At 53.8% G+C, this 16,921-nt stretch overlaps 2 protein-coding genes across 3 annotated transcripts in view; one reads left to right on the top strand and one right to left on the bottom strand.

Annotated features, from left to right (window-relative positions):
* The first annotated feature begins 2,182 nt into the window (after window positions 1–2,182).
* SRPRB (SRP receptor subunit beta) overlaps window positions 2,183–16,921 on the top strand; it is a 68,255-nt gene continuing 53,516 nt past the window's right edge. The window contains exons 1-3 of one of the 2 annotated variants that reach the window (XM_074154108.1): window positions 2,183–2,896; window positions 3,361–3,477; window positions 4,092–4,273. In XM_074154108.1, the coding sequence (XP_074010209.1) occupies window positions 2,290–2,896; window positions 3,361–3,477; window positions 4,092–4,273 (906 nt within the window). In that variant the 5' untranslated portion in view covers window positions 2,183–2,289. Of the gene's footprint in view, window positions 2,897–3,360; window positions 3,478–3,509; window positions 3,512–4,091; window positions 4,274–16,921 lie in introns of those variants that run through there. The other variant, XM_074154106.1, reaches the window with a different exon arrangement.
* Window positions 8,349–12,137, bottom strand: LOC141468166 (galactose-3-O-sulfotransferase 2-like). The gene is made up of 4 exons (XM_074153049.1): window positions 12,046–12,137; window positions 11,462–11,572; window positions 9,880–10,831; window positions 8,349–9,200 (listed from the first exon to the last, which is right to left on the bottom strand). Exons 1-4 carry the CDS (start codon window positions 12,135–12,137, stop codon window positions 8,349–8,351), a joined length of 2,007 nt encoding a protein of 668 aa, XP_074009150.1.

Raw genomic sequence — 16,921 nt, 5'->3', positions numbered from 1 at the left:
TTTATGCTCCAGGCCCTTCACCAGCTTCGTTGCCCTCCTCTGCACTCGCTCCAGCACCTCGATATCTCTCTTGGATTGAGGTGCCCAAAACTGGACACAATACTCCAGGTGTGGCCTCACCAGTGCTGAGTACAGGGGCACAATCACCTCCCTACTTCTGCTGGTCACGCTATTTCTAATACAATCCAGGATGCTGTTGGCTTTCTTGGCCACCTGGGCACACTGCTGGCTCATATTCAGCCGCTTGTCAATTAGAACCCCCAGGTCTCTTTCTTCCAGGCAGCTTTCCAGCCACACTTCCCCAAGCCTGTAGCAATGCACGGGGTTGTTGTGGCCCAAGTGCAGAACCTGGCACTTGCCCTTGTTGAAACTCATACCATTGATGTTGGCCCAATGATCCAATCTATCTAGGTCTCTCTGTAGAGCTTCCATATCCTCCTGGGAATCAACACTCCTGCTTAGCTTGGTGTCATCTGCGAACTTGCTGATGACGCCCTATGTCCTTGTCAAGATCATCAATAAAGACATTAAACAGAAACGGTCCTAACACTGAGCCCTGAGGCACACCACTTGTGACCGGCCGCCAGCTGGATTTAAGTCCATTGAGCACCACTCTTTGGGACCTTCCAGTCAGCCATTGCTTGACCCAGCGGATCATATGCTCATCCAGGCCGTGTGAAGCCAGTTTTTCCACAAGAATTGTATGGGGGACAGTATCGAATGCTTTTCGAAAGTCCAGGTATACAATATCAACAGCCTTTCCCTCGTCCAGTAATCTGGTTATCTTGTCATAGAAGGAGATCAGGTTCGTCTGGCAGGACCTGCCTTCTATAAACCCATGCTGACTAGGCCTGATCCCCTGGTTGCCCATTATGTGGGTTTTGATGGCACTCAAGATGACCTGCTCCATGACCTTCCCTGGTATCGAGGTTAGACTGACAGGTCTATAGTTTCCTGGATCCTCCTTTTTGCCTTTCTTGTAGATGGGTGTTACATTTGCCACCCTCCAGTCCATTGGGACCTCCCCAGTTAGCCATGACTTCCTGTAAATGATGGAAAGTGGATTGGTGAGCACGTCTGCCAACTCTTTCAGCACTCTTGGGTGTAACCCATCCGGTCCCATAGACTTGTGTGCATCCAAATGGCGTAGCAGGTCACCGATCTCTTCCTCTTTAATCGTGATGCCTCATTCTGCTTCCCCTCCCTGTCTCCTAGCTCATGAGGCTGGGTGTCCAGGGAACAGCTAGTTCCACTGCTAAAGACTGACGCAAAGTAGGCGTTGAGCACCTCAGCCTCTTCCTCGTCCTTGGTGACTATGTTTCCCTCTGCATCCAATAAAGGAGGGAGATTTTCTCTAATCCTCCTAAACATGACATTGTCCACCCCATCCCACCCTTCCTGCTGTGGTCTGCGCTGCTCCTGTGCTTTCCATCACTCATCTCTACTCCTGCAGACCCCAGGGGTGAGAGTCCGGGCGTCCCCAGTGACCTGTCAGGAGCCGGGGCAGAGGATGCGGCCACTGGAGCAAACCCAGCATATTTTGTCACTTAAAGTTGCTGTCGCCTCCATCGTGTATTCAAAGGTCTGCCCCAAATGTGTTTCGATGGTGTGGGCTTCAGAAGTCAGGTGATGATGACACCATGGGGTGGTTTTGGTGGAGCTGGGAAAGAACCAGTCTCCAACACGTGTTACCAGCAGGAGGAGTTGAAATGTCACTGTCACTAAAGTGCCACCAACAAACGAGGTGAGGTCTCACTCAAGCCAAGGACGGGAAGCAGTAAGCAAACCCGGCTTGCAAATTCAAAAAAGATGGGCTTTGCCGTGGCTCAGAGTGGCTCTGCCCTGGAGAGACGTGAGCTCCTTGATGGGTTGCTGGCTTTTGAAGAGTCCCCTCAGGTCCCAGGCTTTGGGACAGAGGCAGTAGGTTGTGTGTTACAGTGCTAAGCAGAAATGAAATGAAGGTTCTTGTTCCTTCTGGAAGACCTGAACAGCCCTGGGAGCTGCTGCGGGCTCTCAGACAGGGCTGCTGGGTGGTGGGTGCTCAGTTACTCATCTCAGGTGGAGACAACTAACACCAGGACCTGCTCGCTGGGACAGCTTGTGGGCTGCTCCAGCTGGGGGTGAGCCCATCGGCTCCCTGTGGCAGCAGACATTGCCCCGCAAAGGAGAGGGCAGCACGTGTGGCCTTTCCCAGGCCTGTGGGGCTGCGCCACGTCTGCTTACGTGCGGCTTTATAAAGAGGAGGCGCAGAAGCTTTCTCTGCCCCTTCCCCCCAGCACAGCCTTTGCTATGGCTGGCCTGAATGTCTCCATTGCTTTTTTTTTCCTGGTTGTCGGGGTGGCCCAGGCACTCAGGCGCCTTTCCAAGAGGCTTCTGTCTCCTGGAGCATACGGCTGCCTGGCCAGAGAACTCACCGGCTCATTGCAGTTGTGCATGAGCTGCCTTGAGCTGAGGATGCTGTTAGAGATCGGCCCGTGGGGTGGTGGCTTTGGCCCAGACGTGGTCCTGACTCTGCTCTTCCTCCTTGTCGCTGTTCATGGCGCCTCTTTTGATGGAGCATCTGCCAACCCGACCGTCTCTCTCCAGGAGTTTTTGCTGCTTGAGTCCAACCTCGCCGCGACTGCTGCCAAGCTGCTGGCCCAGGCTACGGGCATGGGGACGGGCTGGGCTGTCACCAAGCTCTACTGGTCTTGGGAGCTGACGCATTTCCACCTCATCCAGAACCTGATAGCATCAGAGTGCAGCTCCTCTATCCACACGTCTCTGCACCATGCTGCCTTTGTGGAAGGCACCTGCTCTTTCCTTTTCCACCTTGTTCTTCTCAAGTTGTGCCGGAGTCACCCAATCTACCAGGTCCCTGCGCTGGCAGTGACTGTCACCTTCCTGACCTACACAGGTGAGCAGCACCCGCCTTTCTTTTTCTAAGACATTTAGAAAAATACCTCATTTGTGGGAATTTAACAGTCCCTTTTTCATCTTCCAGGACTTGAGAGGTAATGATTACTAAGACATTTGTTTTCTACTTATTTGGGGGAATATTCATTTTGGGATGAAGACAGCAGTTTAGGATATCTAGGCACCCATAGCTTGCCCCCAAACTGGGAACGCTTTCCCTGAACGTCCCCCAACGCAAGCCCTCAGTCCCGCATTGACTTCTGCTTCTTGCGAAGCTCAGGGTGACATGGGTGGGATTTCCCATGGGCTGTGATTTCACAGTCCCAGAGGTGCTGCCGCCCAGCTCCAGCAGCAGCAGAGATGCTCCCAGCAGGCAGGAGGGGGTCGCAGGTCTCCCTCTCCAGCTCTGTCCATCTTTCCAAGGATGTGAGCGAGACTGATGGCCGTGCTTCTCTTCCCACACAGCTGGACCATTCACGGGGGCCTTCTTCAACCCTGCCCTGGCCACAGTTGCCACTTTCCGCTGCTCGGGGAACAGCTTTTGGGACTATGTCCAGGTTTACTGGCTGGGGCCCCTTGCAGGTGAGATCTGCCCAGGAGGGACCGGGGGGCAGGGGTTGGGATGTGGGGCAATGGTCAAGGAAGAAATGCTGGCCCTGACACAAACCACTCCTGGCAAAGGGCTGAACCTGCATCTTGCCAGTGGCAAGTGTCCTCTTCTGTCCCCCTTCCCTGCCACCCCAGTCATCCCTTTGCTCTCTGTTTTTTAAATCCAATTTCTACGTGGGACGTGGCAAAACTCTCCCTGAGGCCATAGTCTGGGGGAGATGAAGCAAGGATGTATGAGGGCAACGATAGGCTGAGCTATGCTATGGAGGTTGTCCACAGCTTCAGGATGACCATGAGGAGCAGGATACGTGCTGCTTTGAACACAGAGAGTGGGGAAAGGAGGCTGCTGGTGTGGTTTATGGCTCTTTTGGGTCAAAACAAGCCTTTCTATTATATTAAGGTCACCATGGTTAAATTCTCCTTAAAGTAATACAGCAAGGGTCTTTTAGATACCCTCAGTGGGGACTTCAGTGGTGCTGAGCTACATTATGGTCATAAGGAAGGTTGTGGCAAGGGCCTGAAAGCCACTGCTGGGCCATGGCGATGCTCGTTGCAGCACACGGAGGGGGTCCGTGCTCTCGTTTCAGGGATGCTCGCTGCCCTCCTGCTGTACCAAGGCAACATCCCACGACTCTTCCAGAAAAACCTCCTTTACAGCCAGAGGAGCAAATACAAGATACCCAAGGCACGGGTGGTGACACACGTGGAGGATAATGAACCCCGTCGGAAGAGGAAAGGGCAGAAGAGCAACTCTGAGCCTCATGCCTGAGCTGCAGACAGGGGCCAAGGAGGTCCCTGCAGCCCCTCTGCTGGGAGCGGGTTTCCTGGTGTGGAGGATTTTGCTGCTCGTCCTGCCCAGCATCTGTCCTACCCGCTCGGTCCCTACCACAGGGTGAGATTATTCATTTTTTTTTTTTTAAAGCACGGCAAAGGAATGGGCCAAGCTGGCCTTGCGGGACCTCTGAATCCCTGAGCTCCTTTGGGAATAGCTTTGAAAGTCACCCTGAAGAGCCCGAAGCTTTTCAAGCCTGTCTCGCTAACGCGGTCAGGGGGAAAAAACCTAACACTTTTGCATAAATTGCTGGTTCTCTTGCATTGCCAAGAAGCTTACAAAAAGTCAGGATTATTATGTGGGTAGGCTTGAGCAACCCCCACATTATTGCATCGTGCAACGCTTGAAACAATCTGTCTGGGTCTCTTGCAGCCATAAAAAGCAGAAACCATTAACTGCCTTGGAAACTTGGGATGAGGAGGAAGCAGGCTTTGATATTTTGAGTTATTAAATGGATATTGGTCAAAAACTGGTATTTTTTTTGGTTAAACTGAGGTCCTTGAGTTTCACTGAATTTCACTGAATTTTTAGAGTTGGAAGGGACCATAAAGATCATCTAGTCCAACTCCCCTGCTGAAGCAGGATTGCCCAGAGCATGTCAGAGCATGTTACTCAGGGCTGCATCCAGGCGGGTCTTGAAGATCTCCAGAGAAGGGGACTCCACACCCTCCCTGGGCAGCCTGTTCCAGGGCTCTGCCACCCTCACCGGAAAGAAGTTTCTTCTCTTATTTGAGTGGAACCTCCTATGTTCTAACTTGTGCCCGTTGCCCCTCGTCCTCTCACTGGCAACCACTGAAAAGAGTCCGGCTCCCTCCTCCTTCAACCCACCCTTCAGATACTTATAAGCATTGATAAGGTCTCCCCTCAGCCTTCTCTTCTCCAGGCTAAAGAGTCCCAGCTCTCTCAGCCTTTCTTCATAAGGGAGATGCTCCAATCCTTGAATCATCCTCGTTGCCCTTCGCTGGACTCTCTCCAGCAGTTCCCTGTCCCTCTTGAACTGGGGAGCCCAGCACTGGATGCAGTATTCCAGTTGTGGCCTCACCAGTGCAGAGTAGAGGGGGAGAATGACTTCCCTCGACCTACTGGCCACACTCTTCCCTATGCAGCCCAGGATTCCATTGGCCTTCCTGGCCACAAGAGCACACTGCTTGCTCATTGTCATTTTGCTGTCTACCAGGACCCCCAGATCTTTCTCTTCGGAACTTGTCTCCAGGAGGTTCACGCCTAACCTGTATTGGTGCCTGACATTCTTCTTCCCCAGGTGCAGGACCCTACACTTTTCCCTGTTGAACCTCATGAGGTTCTTCCTTGCCCAGCTCTCCAGCCTGTCCAGGTCTCGCTGGATGGCAGCACGGCCCTCCGGGGTGTCAGCCACCCCTCCCAGTTTGGTGTCATCAGCAAACTTGCTGAGGATACACTCGGTCCCTTCGTCCAGGTTGCACAGGCTGAACCTGGCAGTTCTTGGAGAGGGGTTAATAATGCTCCAGGGCAAGGGAGTTCACTGGCCACAGGAGACCCTGCTCCGCTGTGGACATGGTGCTTAGCCGGGGCTCAACGTGCTGTATGGCATGGAGTAATGGTGCACAAAGTGGCCGTGGTTAAAAAACAAGACCCAGGCAGCCGGTACGCAGCCAGTGCGGGTGAGCAAGTCTGTCCCTGGGCTCCTCTCCACGTCTATGTGAAATATTCCTAAAGATAAAATGATGGCTAGTAGTAAAATAAACGTTGTGATTGGCATTTAGGTGAGTGATGTCCTTCCTGTGAGGTCTGTGTGGGGAGATCAGCCCATCTCATCCCCAGAAATGGGAGAAGCTGTGAAGATGTCCAAACCAACTCTGCCCTGCCTGCCTCTTGCTCTGGAAGCGGGGGGTAACACCTGCTAGGTAAATGGGGCTGCCCCCAGGCAATGCCGGGGCCGGAGCACCCCGGGGGTGCTGCACCTCGGGGGTCTCTCCACGGGGAAGAGCAGGGGCTGGGGCAATCCCACACCCAGCATCCTTGGAACAGGGCTGCTGGGCAGAGCTGTAGATGGAGCTGCCGCCCAGATCTCCCCTGTCCCTGCCAAAAACAGCCAGTTCCTGCATTTTACAGCAAACAGAATTTTTCAGGGCTTCTCTGGGCAGAAAATTCCTGAGCTGAACATATTCTTGATGCACCACAGCTTTTCAGAGCAATCGCGGGGTGTGTGCTCCGGGGCAGGGTGTGTTTCTCATGCGATGCTCTGGTTGTACAGGTGTCCCTGCCCTGGGTCACCTTGGCAGGAGCTCAGGCAGGCAAGATCTGCTCCTGTTTACTGAGTTGCAAATGGTGAATAAGGAAGTGTCACCCGATTAAAATACGGAATGAAAGCATCAGATGCAGGTTTGGTACCTGAACATGTGATGTCCCCTGCCCTGGGTGCCAGCCCTGCATCCCCACTATGTTCCCTCTGGGTTTTTGAGGGATGACCTTGTCTATGCTGCCCGTGGGCTGCCCATCTCCCTTGCTCCCATGGGGGATTGCCCACTGGGGTGAACCAGAGACCGCCCAGAGGAGAGCTGGACCTCTGAAAACCATGAGACCACACCACGTCCCAACAGGAGAAATGAGAGAAGGGACCGACGCAGCGATACGTGGCCGTTCCTCAGAGGTGACACTTTATGGATCAAACAATGCCTCAAAAACCCATGCAGCAAATCCCCCTCATGGTGCCTGGCTGGATGCTCAGCGCTGCCTGGTCCCTTGCGGGAACACAGTCTGGGTTTGAGCCCAGTTAAACTGTGAGCAGGAGACGAGGCACCTTTGGGTGGAAACTGAAACCTTTGAGGCTCCACATGGCTGGCCAAGGGAGAGCCTGGGATGCTCAGATCCCTCAGCAATTTTTTGTGAACCTCTCTTGGTTTGGAAATCATACTGAAAATCCTGAGCTGGAGCCTCTGTTTATCCAAGTGATTTGCTGGCTCTGCTTTTGATTTGACGATAAGTGTAGGATGTGAAAAGTAAGGTTGACTAACCCACCACAACCCGCTCTTGTGGTATTTTTCCCCAGGCAGAGCGTGGAATGTTCCTACAGCCGCTCCAAGTCTGGGTTGGGATGTCTGGCTGCAGAGATGCTCACGAGACTGCTCTTGGACGTGCGGGCATTTAGCTTGCAGTCTGACACCGTGGTGTCGGCGTCAGCTCCGGGGTAGGAGCCAATCCTATAAATGCAGCATACGAGCGCAGCATCCAAAGGCAACGTGTAACCACCGAGTCAGGGCAAAAAAGAAACATTCTTTTTTTCTTTTTTCTTTTTCTTTCTTTTTTTTTTTTTTTCTTCCCCCAGTACATTTTCAGATGTTTGAAGTTTGTTTCTTGGGCTGCTGGGGAGATTGCCTAGTGAGCAGACTGATGTAATTAAGGGGAATTAAGGGGGACGGTGAATATTGTTATTTTTAATTAAGAGGCTGCTTTTCCAGCACAGTAGCATTAAGGCGTAGTGGAGGAGAGCCCCAGCTGGACAGACAGACTTGTTCCCAAGCTGTAAACCAAGCTCTGCAGCTCTGATTTACAGCCTGGCCCCGCGCCGCTGCAGCCTCTGGCTGGTGGGAGCACCAGGTGAGGGGCAGCAATGCCGCTCCCAGCTGGAACTGTACCCTATCTACCTGCAGTGGGAGGACTCGGGTTGTCCTCCTGGTTCTCCTCGCTGCTGGAGTCAGTGCTATGCAGCACAAAGCCCAAGTCGCCTCCTCCAAGGTTTCGGCCACCAGTCCAGGATTTTGACCTGTTTGCTCGGGACCTACCCTGGAAGTGTCAGGTCATGTCCAGTCCCCGGGACCTGCTGTTGGAGCCTGTCCTGCTCTGCAGCAATGGTACCCAAGAGCTTGTGCATGGTCCTGCACAGACAGAGGTGGCCGGGGGTTCTCTTGGGCAAGCATTGTCCCAGCCTGCCTGCCCCCCTGGGGCAGAAGCAGCCCCTGCGCCCAGGAGGGGAGCACCTTGCTGTCCTCAGCAAAGGCAGCCGGAGAGCGATGCCTGGAGGGGACATGGAGGCTCAGTTTTGGGTGCCCTCTGGCCTGTGCTGCAGGGCATTGCCCTGCTGAGAGGGCTGGTGGGTCTCAGGGGGCTTCTGGGCAAACTGCTTCTTGTAGAGAGCGCTGCTGTACTGCAGCTCTGGGGTCACCAGCCGCCGACACATGCGCTCTGTCTCCTTGTCCAAGCCCTGCTTGAGGTTATAGCCCAAGATCCTTGCGCTGCCATGCTGCAGTGGCTTCAGGGAAGAGTCCTTGATGTGCTTTGGGGCCACACTGCCCATGCCTTGCAGGCAGGTCCTCGCCAGCTCTCCTTGCCTCTCCCGAAGTGCCATTACTTCCCGCTGCATGCGCTCCCTGCCAATGTCTCGGTCAATCCTTTCCCAGAAGGTCCTGTTGAAGTGGGTGTAGATTTCCCAGTCCAGCCTGTTCCAGTCCTTTATCTTCTCCACAACGGTGTCTGAGAGGCGGGATTTGGTGCTGCTGTCCCTGATGTTGAGCGGGAAGGAGACAACGCTGTCCAGGTCCCAGCACAGCATCTCCTTCAGTAGCACCATGGACTCATCAAAGTACTCGGAGATGAGGAGCAAGTCAAAGGATGCCTCGATGGCCTTCAGCATGAGTTGCACCCGCTCGACTGAGACCTCTCCATCAGGGTTGAAGCCAAAGTCGAACGTCATAAGGTTCCTGGCGTAGTGCCTGTCACCGTCTGTGGGGTTGTAGTAGTGGTAGGGCTGGCTGAGGAACTCCTCCAGGCTGCGGACATGGGCGAAAGCTGATGCACCCTTGTAGTATGCGAAGGAGGACTCCATGAGCTTCACAGGATTCCTCAGGATGGAGAAATAGAATGCCGAGCTGGACACCACTTTTTGCACCTGTGGAGGGGGGAAAAGGAGGTTTTAAAGGTGAGGTAGGGAGAAGAGACCTGCTTGCTCACAATCCTGTGCAGGAACACTTGCTGGGGTTGGAGATGGTGGGGGCTGGGGTTGTTTTTAGGGTGAAGCTCATCAAAGGAGCATTTATGTCAGCCATAGGGAGCCCCCAAAGAGGTACAGGGGAGAGCAGTGACCACAGCTCCCTGCCACAGCTGGGTGGCCTTTTCAGGTGTGAGATATGTCCTATCTCCTTGCCAGATCTGCATGTCCTCCAGCGGCATCCAGAAGGGTGGATGTTGGGCACGGCTGACCTGAGCTGATGTGCTTAAGGCGTTATCTTCTTGCAGCTGGTACCCTCTGGGCCTGTCCAGGGAGCAAGACATCTCCAAGGGCCCACCAGACAAGAACGAGATGATAGTTGCTGACTGCTATGGACACTGTCCCCTGGCTTGTCTCAGGTCACAGCACAATGATTCATCAAACCTGTTCACAGAAGTTCTCGGGAGATGACCATAACATGGAGGTACCGATCAACATCAGGGACAGCAGCACCAAGTCCCCCCTGTCTCTCTTCAGCTTCATCCCTGAAGAGTTTACATGCTCTACAGGTGTCCCACCTTGCTCCCCCTGAGCCCCTCTCTCCCTCCCCTGTTCGCCCTTCCCAAGGCTCTGCCCGTACCTCCGGCTGCAGGAATCGCATGTGGTGGCAGAGGATGTTGAACCGCTGAGGGCTGTTGGGGGAGAAGCCCTGCACAAAACTCGCCAAGAAGTGGCGTGGGTAGAAGAGCTGGTTGCCACCCCCGATGGGGAAGGCGAAGGTGAGGTTGTGTGTCTCACCGAAGCGGAAGAGGATGTTCATGACGGTGCTGCTGGCGCTCTTGTGGACTTTGAGGAAAACAATGTCAGTCTTGGGTTTGCATGTCTCCCCTTGAGAGGAGACCCCTCTGACTTGCTGGTCTTCTCTGAGATTCACCTTGTCACCCTTAGAGATGTCTGTCCAGCTCGGGAAAAATCCTCTTTCTGGGTCTGTCTTGTAAAAGTCCTCTGCTTGGGGAGGCTGAGCTGAATTTGGCAAGGAGTGTTCAAGCAAGTTGCCCCACCGATGGTGGGGGAAACCCATGGCTTGAGGCTGAGACTGGCTCTGTACCACCACCTGCCTTGTTCCTGGTGGTGATGTTCTCCGGTGCTCCTCTGTAGTCATCCTGTTTGCAAAGCTTATGAACTTGCTAGTGACAACATCAGCATCTCCCAAAACTGCGGAGATCCTCCCAGGAAGACTTGGAGAAGGACGCTGTCTGGTTGCTTTTCTCAGGCCAGGAAGCCAGGACTTCAGCCTCGTGGATGAAGGATGGGCTTTCATCTCCTTGCTGCTCTCCACAGGCTGCCACCTCCAGTGCTCCTCTTGGCTGCCTGGGCTGCTTTCCAGTGGGGTGTCCCGGCTGAAATACAGATGCATCTGAAAAACGTCCTGCATGCTCTCTGTCGAAGCGGGGTCTGGCATGGCTTTCCTCTGCCAGTGCAGGGAATTGTCCTCCCACAGCAAGCTGGGGGTCTGGAGGGCATAGCCAAGCCTCTTCTGGTCACGGTCCGTGGTCTGCTGCAGGGCATGCTCCAGCTCACACCGGCAGTTTCTGTAACAGGGAGGACCTGAGACACAGCTGCAAGCGGGCAGAGGATGGATGGAGCGTGCAAAGAGGGCAGTTCCTCCCCTGCAGCTCAACAACCCCCCCCCTGCAGATACCCCAAAGCATGTTCCCCCATCTTTCTTGGGGCGAGTGGCATTGCTGGTGGGTGCAGGACTTGACCACTGCCCTGGGAGGTCGGGGTGGGTGCAAGAAAAGAAGAACAGGTCAGCGGAGATGTGCCAGTGCCCCTGGAGCGTGGTGGGCTGGTGGAAAGCAGCAAAGCGAGAGAAGGCAAGGAGAGAGAAGAGCAGGTGGCCTGGAGAAGCTAGAGGAAAGTTTGCAGATGACCCCAGAATTGGGAGGACTGGGAGGATGCTCAAGGGCTGTGGGGTTTTGAGGCCAGCCAGGACAAAGCCCAGAGCAACCTGGTTTGGACCCAGAGCGGGCTCAGCTCTGGCCAGGGCATCGGGGTTGGATGTGAGAGCCCCAGAGGGGCCCTCTCCCACCTGGATTTTTCCTCCCTGTCTAAAGAAGACACTTTGGGTGGTTTTCAGGAGGACAGTTTTGAGCCAACCTCAGTGGTCAGCGAAAGGCTGGAGGATGAGATGCAGGTTTGCAGTCCTGCTTGGGACCTACCTGGGAGGCTGCAGCTTCTCCACGACTTGAAGCGTGACCAAGAGGAGGATGAGGAGGCTGAAGAAGACCCAGAGCCGACCTGGCTGGCACCTGTATATTGCATTCAACTTCCTACAAGGAAGAAGACATCTCAGACCATTAGTAGGTAGAAGAAACGTGTGTGTGAGGCAGAGGGGAAAGAGGCATTGAGACTTTGTTTAATTTTTTTTTTTTTTGAAGTGGGATCACATTTTCACAGGTGAAAGAGGTGCAGCGGCAGCGATAACCAACGAACCTCAGAGGCTGTGCTCGAGCAGTGTAGCTTAGTGGAAATTTCCAGCTGGGGGCACAAATATCGGCACCAAAAGGTAAACAGTGATAACAGCGAAGTCCCTTGGCTGCTCGGGGACACCTTGCCGGTGCAGCGGAGCAGGCGCTGCTTGCATTTGCCCTGCCCTGCCTGGCCTAGAGACTTTGGGACCCTGCCTTTATAAACAGAGACAATAAAACTTTGTTTTCCCTGCTCTCCCCTTCTCTTGGCGCCTGCCATTGGAGGTGATTGCCGCCTGTGCAGGCTCCAGCTGTGGCTGCAGATGTGGTGCTACCGTGGAGGTCCCAGCTGTGCCTCTCCGGTGCTCAACCTGGTTTTTAGCCTGGTCCTAGCCAAGTCGACAATGGCAGCGTGATTCCAAGCCATCGGCACTACGCTACGGGGTTTTGGGTTGTGTGTGGGGACATTCCGGCCATCAAAAACGTTGCCGCAGGACTTCTGCTGTTTGCAGGCCTTGCTGCAAACCATGGTGGAGCTTGATCATAGTCTCAGTCTTGAACAGAGCAGTCTTGGGACTAAGCTTCCTGGAAAAAAGGATTAGTTTGCATTTCATTTCTGCTGGTTTCTGCCCAGGGAACCTATCATTGCCAAACAGGAGATGATTTGTTCCAAGAATCTGGTTGAATCCTCTGTCGTGGGCTTCTCCTTGGGTGGGAGTCCAGCTTGCAAGCCTCAGATGTCTGCTTTCCACCTCTCGGAGGGAGGGACCAGGCACAGGCTGCTTTGCTGAGCATGATACAGAGGGATCTAATTAGGAAGAATTAAGAAAAGCAGAAATTTTGGCAGTTCTTGCTTAGAAGCCCCGCTCTGACAGCTGATGCTTGTTGATGTTGCCCACTTCCTTCAGTGGACAGCTTAGGACCAAGAGAGTGGGCCTGGGGACGCACAGACCTGCTTGTCCCAGAGCTTCTTCATCTCCGTGGTGCTTTATCTTCTACTCTGGTGACGTGTGGGAGACGTGCTAGCTCAATGAGCTAGCAATGATGCAAACACGGGCTGTCGGAAGTGGTGACGTGCATCCCACCCATGAGGAATTTGGGTTTGGTATCGAAAAACTGGACTTGCTCCAGAAAAAAACATTGACTGAGCATTACGACCAACTGGAGTTTCCTTCTGTAGTTGTGGTTGTGCATCAGTTTGGACACTGATGGGTATGGTTCTGCCCTGCTCTCAATAATGTCCCTCACTGAATTGAAACGCTGAGCACCTTCTGGGAGACTTTTAATGTCTAAAGTACTTGGGACTGTAGAGGCTGGGAGGTCTTAGGTCATGACGGTGCTGCTGAGGATTCAAAAGGCACGTACTTACTAGCACGGTCAACAGACTAGTCGTCAGCAGCACAGCATCCCCCAAACCTGATGGCAACCATGCTCATTTAGAATCATAGAATCGTCTAGGTTGGAAGGGACCTTTAAGATCATCTAGTCCAACCATCAACCTAACTCTGATAAAAAAAACCCCAACAATCCATCACTAAACCATGTCTCTAAGCACTACATCAACCCGTCTTTTAAATACCTCCAGGGATGGTGCCTCAACCACTTCCCTGGGCAGCCCATTCCAAGGCTTGATAACCCTTTCCGTGTAAAAATTTTTCCTAATATCCAACCTGAACCTCCCCTGGCACAACTTGAGGCCATTTCCTCTTGTCCCATCACACATGACTTGGGAGAAGAGACCGACCCCCCCTGGCTACACCCTCCTTTCAGGGAGTTGGGGAGAGCGAGAAGGTCTCCCCTCAGCCTCCTTTTCTCCAGGCTGAACACCCCCAGCTCCCTCAGCTGCTCCTCACAAGACTTGTGCTCCAGACCCCTCACCAGCTCCGTTGTCCTTCTCTGGACCCGCTCCAGCCCCTCAATGTCTTTTTTGTGGTAAGGGACCCAGAACTGGACACAGCACTTGAGGTGGGGCCTCACCAGTGCTGAGTGCAGGGCGACCATCACCTCCCGAGTCCTACTCACCATGCTGTTCCTGACACAGGCCAGGATGCTGGTGGCCTTCTTGGCCACCTGGGCACACTGCTGGCTCATGTTTAGCTGACAGTCGACCAACACCCCCAGGTCCTTTTCTGCCAGGCAGCTCCAGCCGCTCTTCCCCAAGCCTGTAGCACCCATGGGGTTGTTGTGGCCCAAGTGCAGGACCAGGCACTTGGCCTTGTTGAACCTCCCACTTCTAAGCTCGGTGAGAGACAGGCATCTGGCTAACATGCATGAGGATCCTCGCCTGGCCATGCAAGCAGCACAAGGGGAGCCTCATGCTGTCAGAGATGAACGGGTATGACAAGCAATGGATCAGGAAAATGCCAAATGCTTAAACAGTGCTTAAGATGCTGAGACACAATAAAGGGAGAGGGTTGAAGCAGAGCCTTGGGGCTGCCCCAGAGCAGCTGCGAGGTAAGGCTTGTTGAAATACCCCGGTGTGGAAGATCATCGATGGCCAGAGAGGCCAAAGAGGGAGAAGGCAGTGAAGGAGGAGCTGCTCCAGGATGAAGTGATGCTGCGTGACAGGTCTTGTTGGAGACTTGATCCAACTCTCTGATCACTCAAGGTGCAGCTGATAATGAGTTCGTCTACCTGGCCAGCCTAAGAAAAGCGGCAAGAAGGGAATGAAGAGCGAACTAACTGTGGTAGTTAGTGATATACCCAAACTCTCTCTTTGGGGAGATCTGCACCAGCACCCAGCAGCAAAGGCAGAACGATGCAACACTTCCTCAGCAAGCGGTGCTGAGGTGGGCAGCACCTTCTGTTACTCTGGTATCTGTGCTTTGTGCAGATAGAATTCTGGACTTGCTTCCACAAAGGTCCCTGGTACTAAACTTTCAACCTGTAGAGAATCTGTGAAAGATGGATGGATGGACCACTTGGTGGATAAGGAACTGGCTGGATGGCCACGCTTAAAGGGTTGTGGTCAACGGCTCAATGTCCAAGTGGTGGCCAGTGACAAGTGGTGTTCCTCAGGGGTCGATACTGGGACCAGTGCTGTTTAACATCTTTGTCAGAGACATGGACAGTGGGATTGAGTGCACCCTCAGCAAGTTTGCCGATGCTTGGCAAGTGCACCAAGCTCGGTGGCACGGTCAACATGTTGGAGGGAAGGGATGCCATCCAGAGGGACCTGGACAGGCTTGAGAGGTGGGCTCGTGCAAATCGCATGAAGTTCAACCAAGCCAAGTGCAGGGTCCTGCTCCTGGGATGTGGCAATCCCAGGCACAAATACAGGTTGCGTGGAGAATGGCTGGAGAGCAGCTCTGAGGAGAAGGACTTGGGAGTGCTCGTGGATGAGAAGCTCAACACGAGCTGGCAATGTGCACTGGCAGCCCAGAAAGCCAACCCCATCCTGGGCTGCATCAAAAGAAGTGTGGCCTGCAGGTCGCGGGAGGTGATTCTACCCATCTACTCTGCTCTGGTGAGACCCCACCTGGAATACTGTGTCCAGCTTTGGAGTCCTCAGCACAGGAAGGACATGGACCTGTTGGAACGGGTCCAGGGGAGGGCCACGAAGATGATCAGAGGGCTGGAGCACCTCCCCTATGAAGACAGGCTGAGAGAGCTGGGGTTGTTCAGCCTGGAGAAGAGAAGGCTCCGGGGAGACCTCATAGCAGCCTTCCAATATCTGAAGGGAGCCTACAGGAGAGCCGGAGAGCCGGAGAGGGACTCTTTGTCAGGAAGTGTAGTGACAGGACAAGGGGTAATGGTTTTAAATTGGAAGAGGGGAGATTTAGATTAGATATTAGGAGGAAATTCTTTCCTGTGAGGGTGGTGAGACACTGCAACAGGTTGCCCAGAGAAGCTGTGGCTGCCCCATCCCTGGAAGTGTTCAAGGCCAGGCTGGACGGGGCTTTGAGCAACCTGCTCTAGTGGAGGTGTTCCTGCCCATGGCAGGGGGGTTGGAACTCGATGATCTTTAAGGTCCCTCCCAACTCTGACCATTCTATGATTCTATGATCCAGGTCCTTTTGCTGCCAGTCTGCTGCCTCTTTGAGATGACCATTGAACAACGCAACACGTTGCAGGCTAGCACAAAGCCAGAGCCCTTCCTCCAGGCTGGCTCTGATAGGACACACACGTCTCAGGGAGGGTGCGCTGAGAAAGGAAGAGCTGTGGCAGCACCGAAGTTTGTACTGAAGATGCCAAGTAGTTGCACTGAAGCCAGCAAAACTGGGATAAAATGGCATATGGAGCACGAGAAGCCTTTGTCTTGGAGGCTGGAGTATGATTTGTAGCTGGACAACGAGCCTTCAAGAGGCTTGACTGCTTTCCATGGGCGACTCCTTCACAGCCTTCTCTCAGTTTAATGCGCCGGGATGAGATCATGGGCATGGGTGTCTTGGGGCAGAGTGGAACACTTGAGATCAAAGCAGCAGGAAGATGCCCGAGGTGCACTTGGAGCTGATGGGAGTCAGAGCTGCCCCACAGGGCTGGTCAGGCTGCGAGGGCAACCTGTAGGGTCCTTGGAGATGCTCCCGGCTGCAGGCAGGCTGTAGCTGAAGAGCTCCTGTGGATCAGAGCCCCGTGTGCTGTCACCTCCAAAGGTGACAATAAAAGGTGCAAAGATGGATGTGGCATCCCAAGATGTGAGGGCTCAGCAGCAGAGCCACAGCAGCTGATGGATATAATGTCAAACCAACCCGTCTGTCATTTATTTCCAAGGGATGATGCCCCCAGCGGTGTCTCACTGCCTGCTCCTGGCAGAAGAGGAGGGGCTGCTTGGATTTCAATCACTGCAGATTCCCCTCCGTTTTTTCCCTCTGAGGACAACCTGCTTCTCTCTGACCTGTGCCCCTTCCCTGTCCACCACAAAGCTGGGATGGTTCTGTGGTGGGCTGGCGCTTGCTGAGCCGTGCGGGCTCTCAGCTGACCTCCGGGTGCTGTGGGAGGTGGCCAAGGCTGGGTTCTCCGGGCAGATAAGTGGGAGAAAATGACTTTATTGATTTGCCATGGGTAGATATGCTCCAGGCAGCGAGCGATATTGCACGGGGTATTAATATACACAACAAGAACAGCAGTGATAGCCTGATTCCTCTCAGCAGTGATTGGAGCCATTTTCTTCATTTAGATCACAATAAATGAGAGAACAGGGACAACGGTCTGCAGGAAGCTCAGGAGAAGATAAGGTGGAGCAGCAAGGGCACAATGGCACTGCCTGCCTGT

Source organism: Numenius arquata, chromosome 9, assembly GCF_964106895.1.
Source record: "Numenius arquata chromosome 9, bNumArq3.hap1.1, whole genome shotgun sequence".
Lineage (NCBI taxonomy): Eukaryota > Metazoa > Chordata > Aves > Charadriiformes > Scolopacidae > Numenius > Numenius arquata.
Note: the sequence above shows the minus strand (reverse complement) of the source record. Positions and strands in the feature narration are given on the sequence as shown.

Coding starts and splice junctions, on each gene's coding strand:
- LOC141468166 (XM_074153049.1), bottom strand. CDS start 12,137: ATGGCTTGGAATCACGCTGCCATTGTCGACTTGGCTAGGACCAGGCTA. Junction 10,832..11,461: donor GAGAAGCTGCAGCCTCCCAG/GTAGGTCCCAAG, acceptor TCCCTGTTACAG/AAACTGCCGGTGTGAGCTGG. Junction 9,201..9,879: donor TGCGATTCCTGCAGCCGGAG/GTACGGGCAGAG, acceptor CCCCCTCCACAG/GTGCAAAAAGTGGTGTCCAG.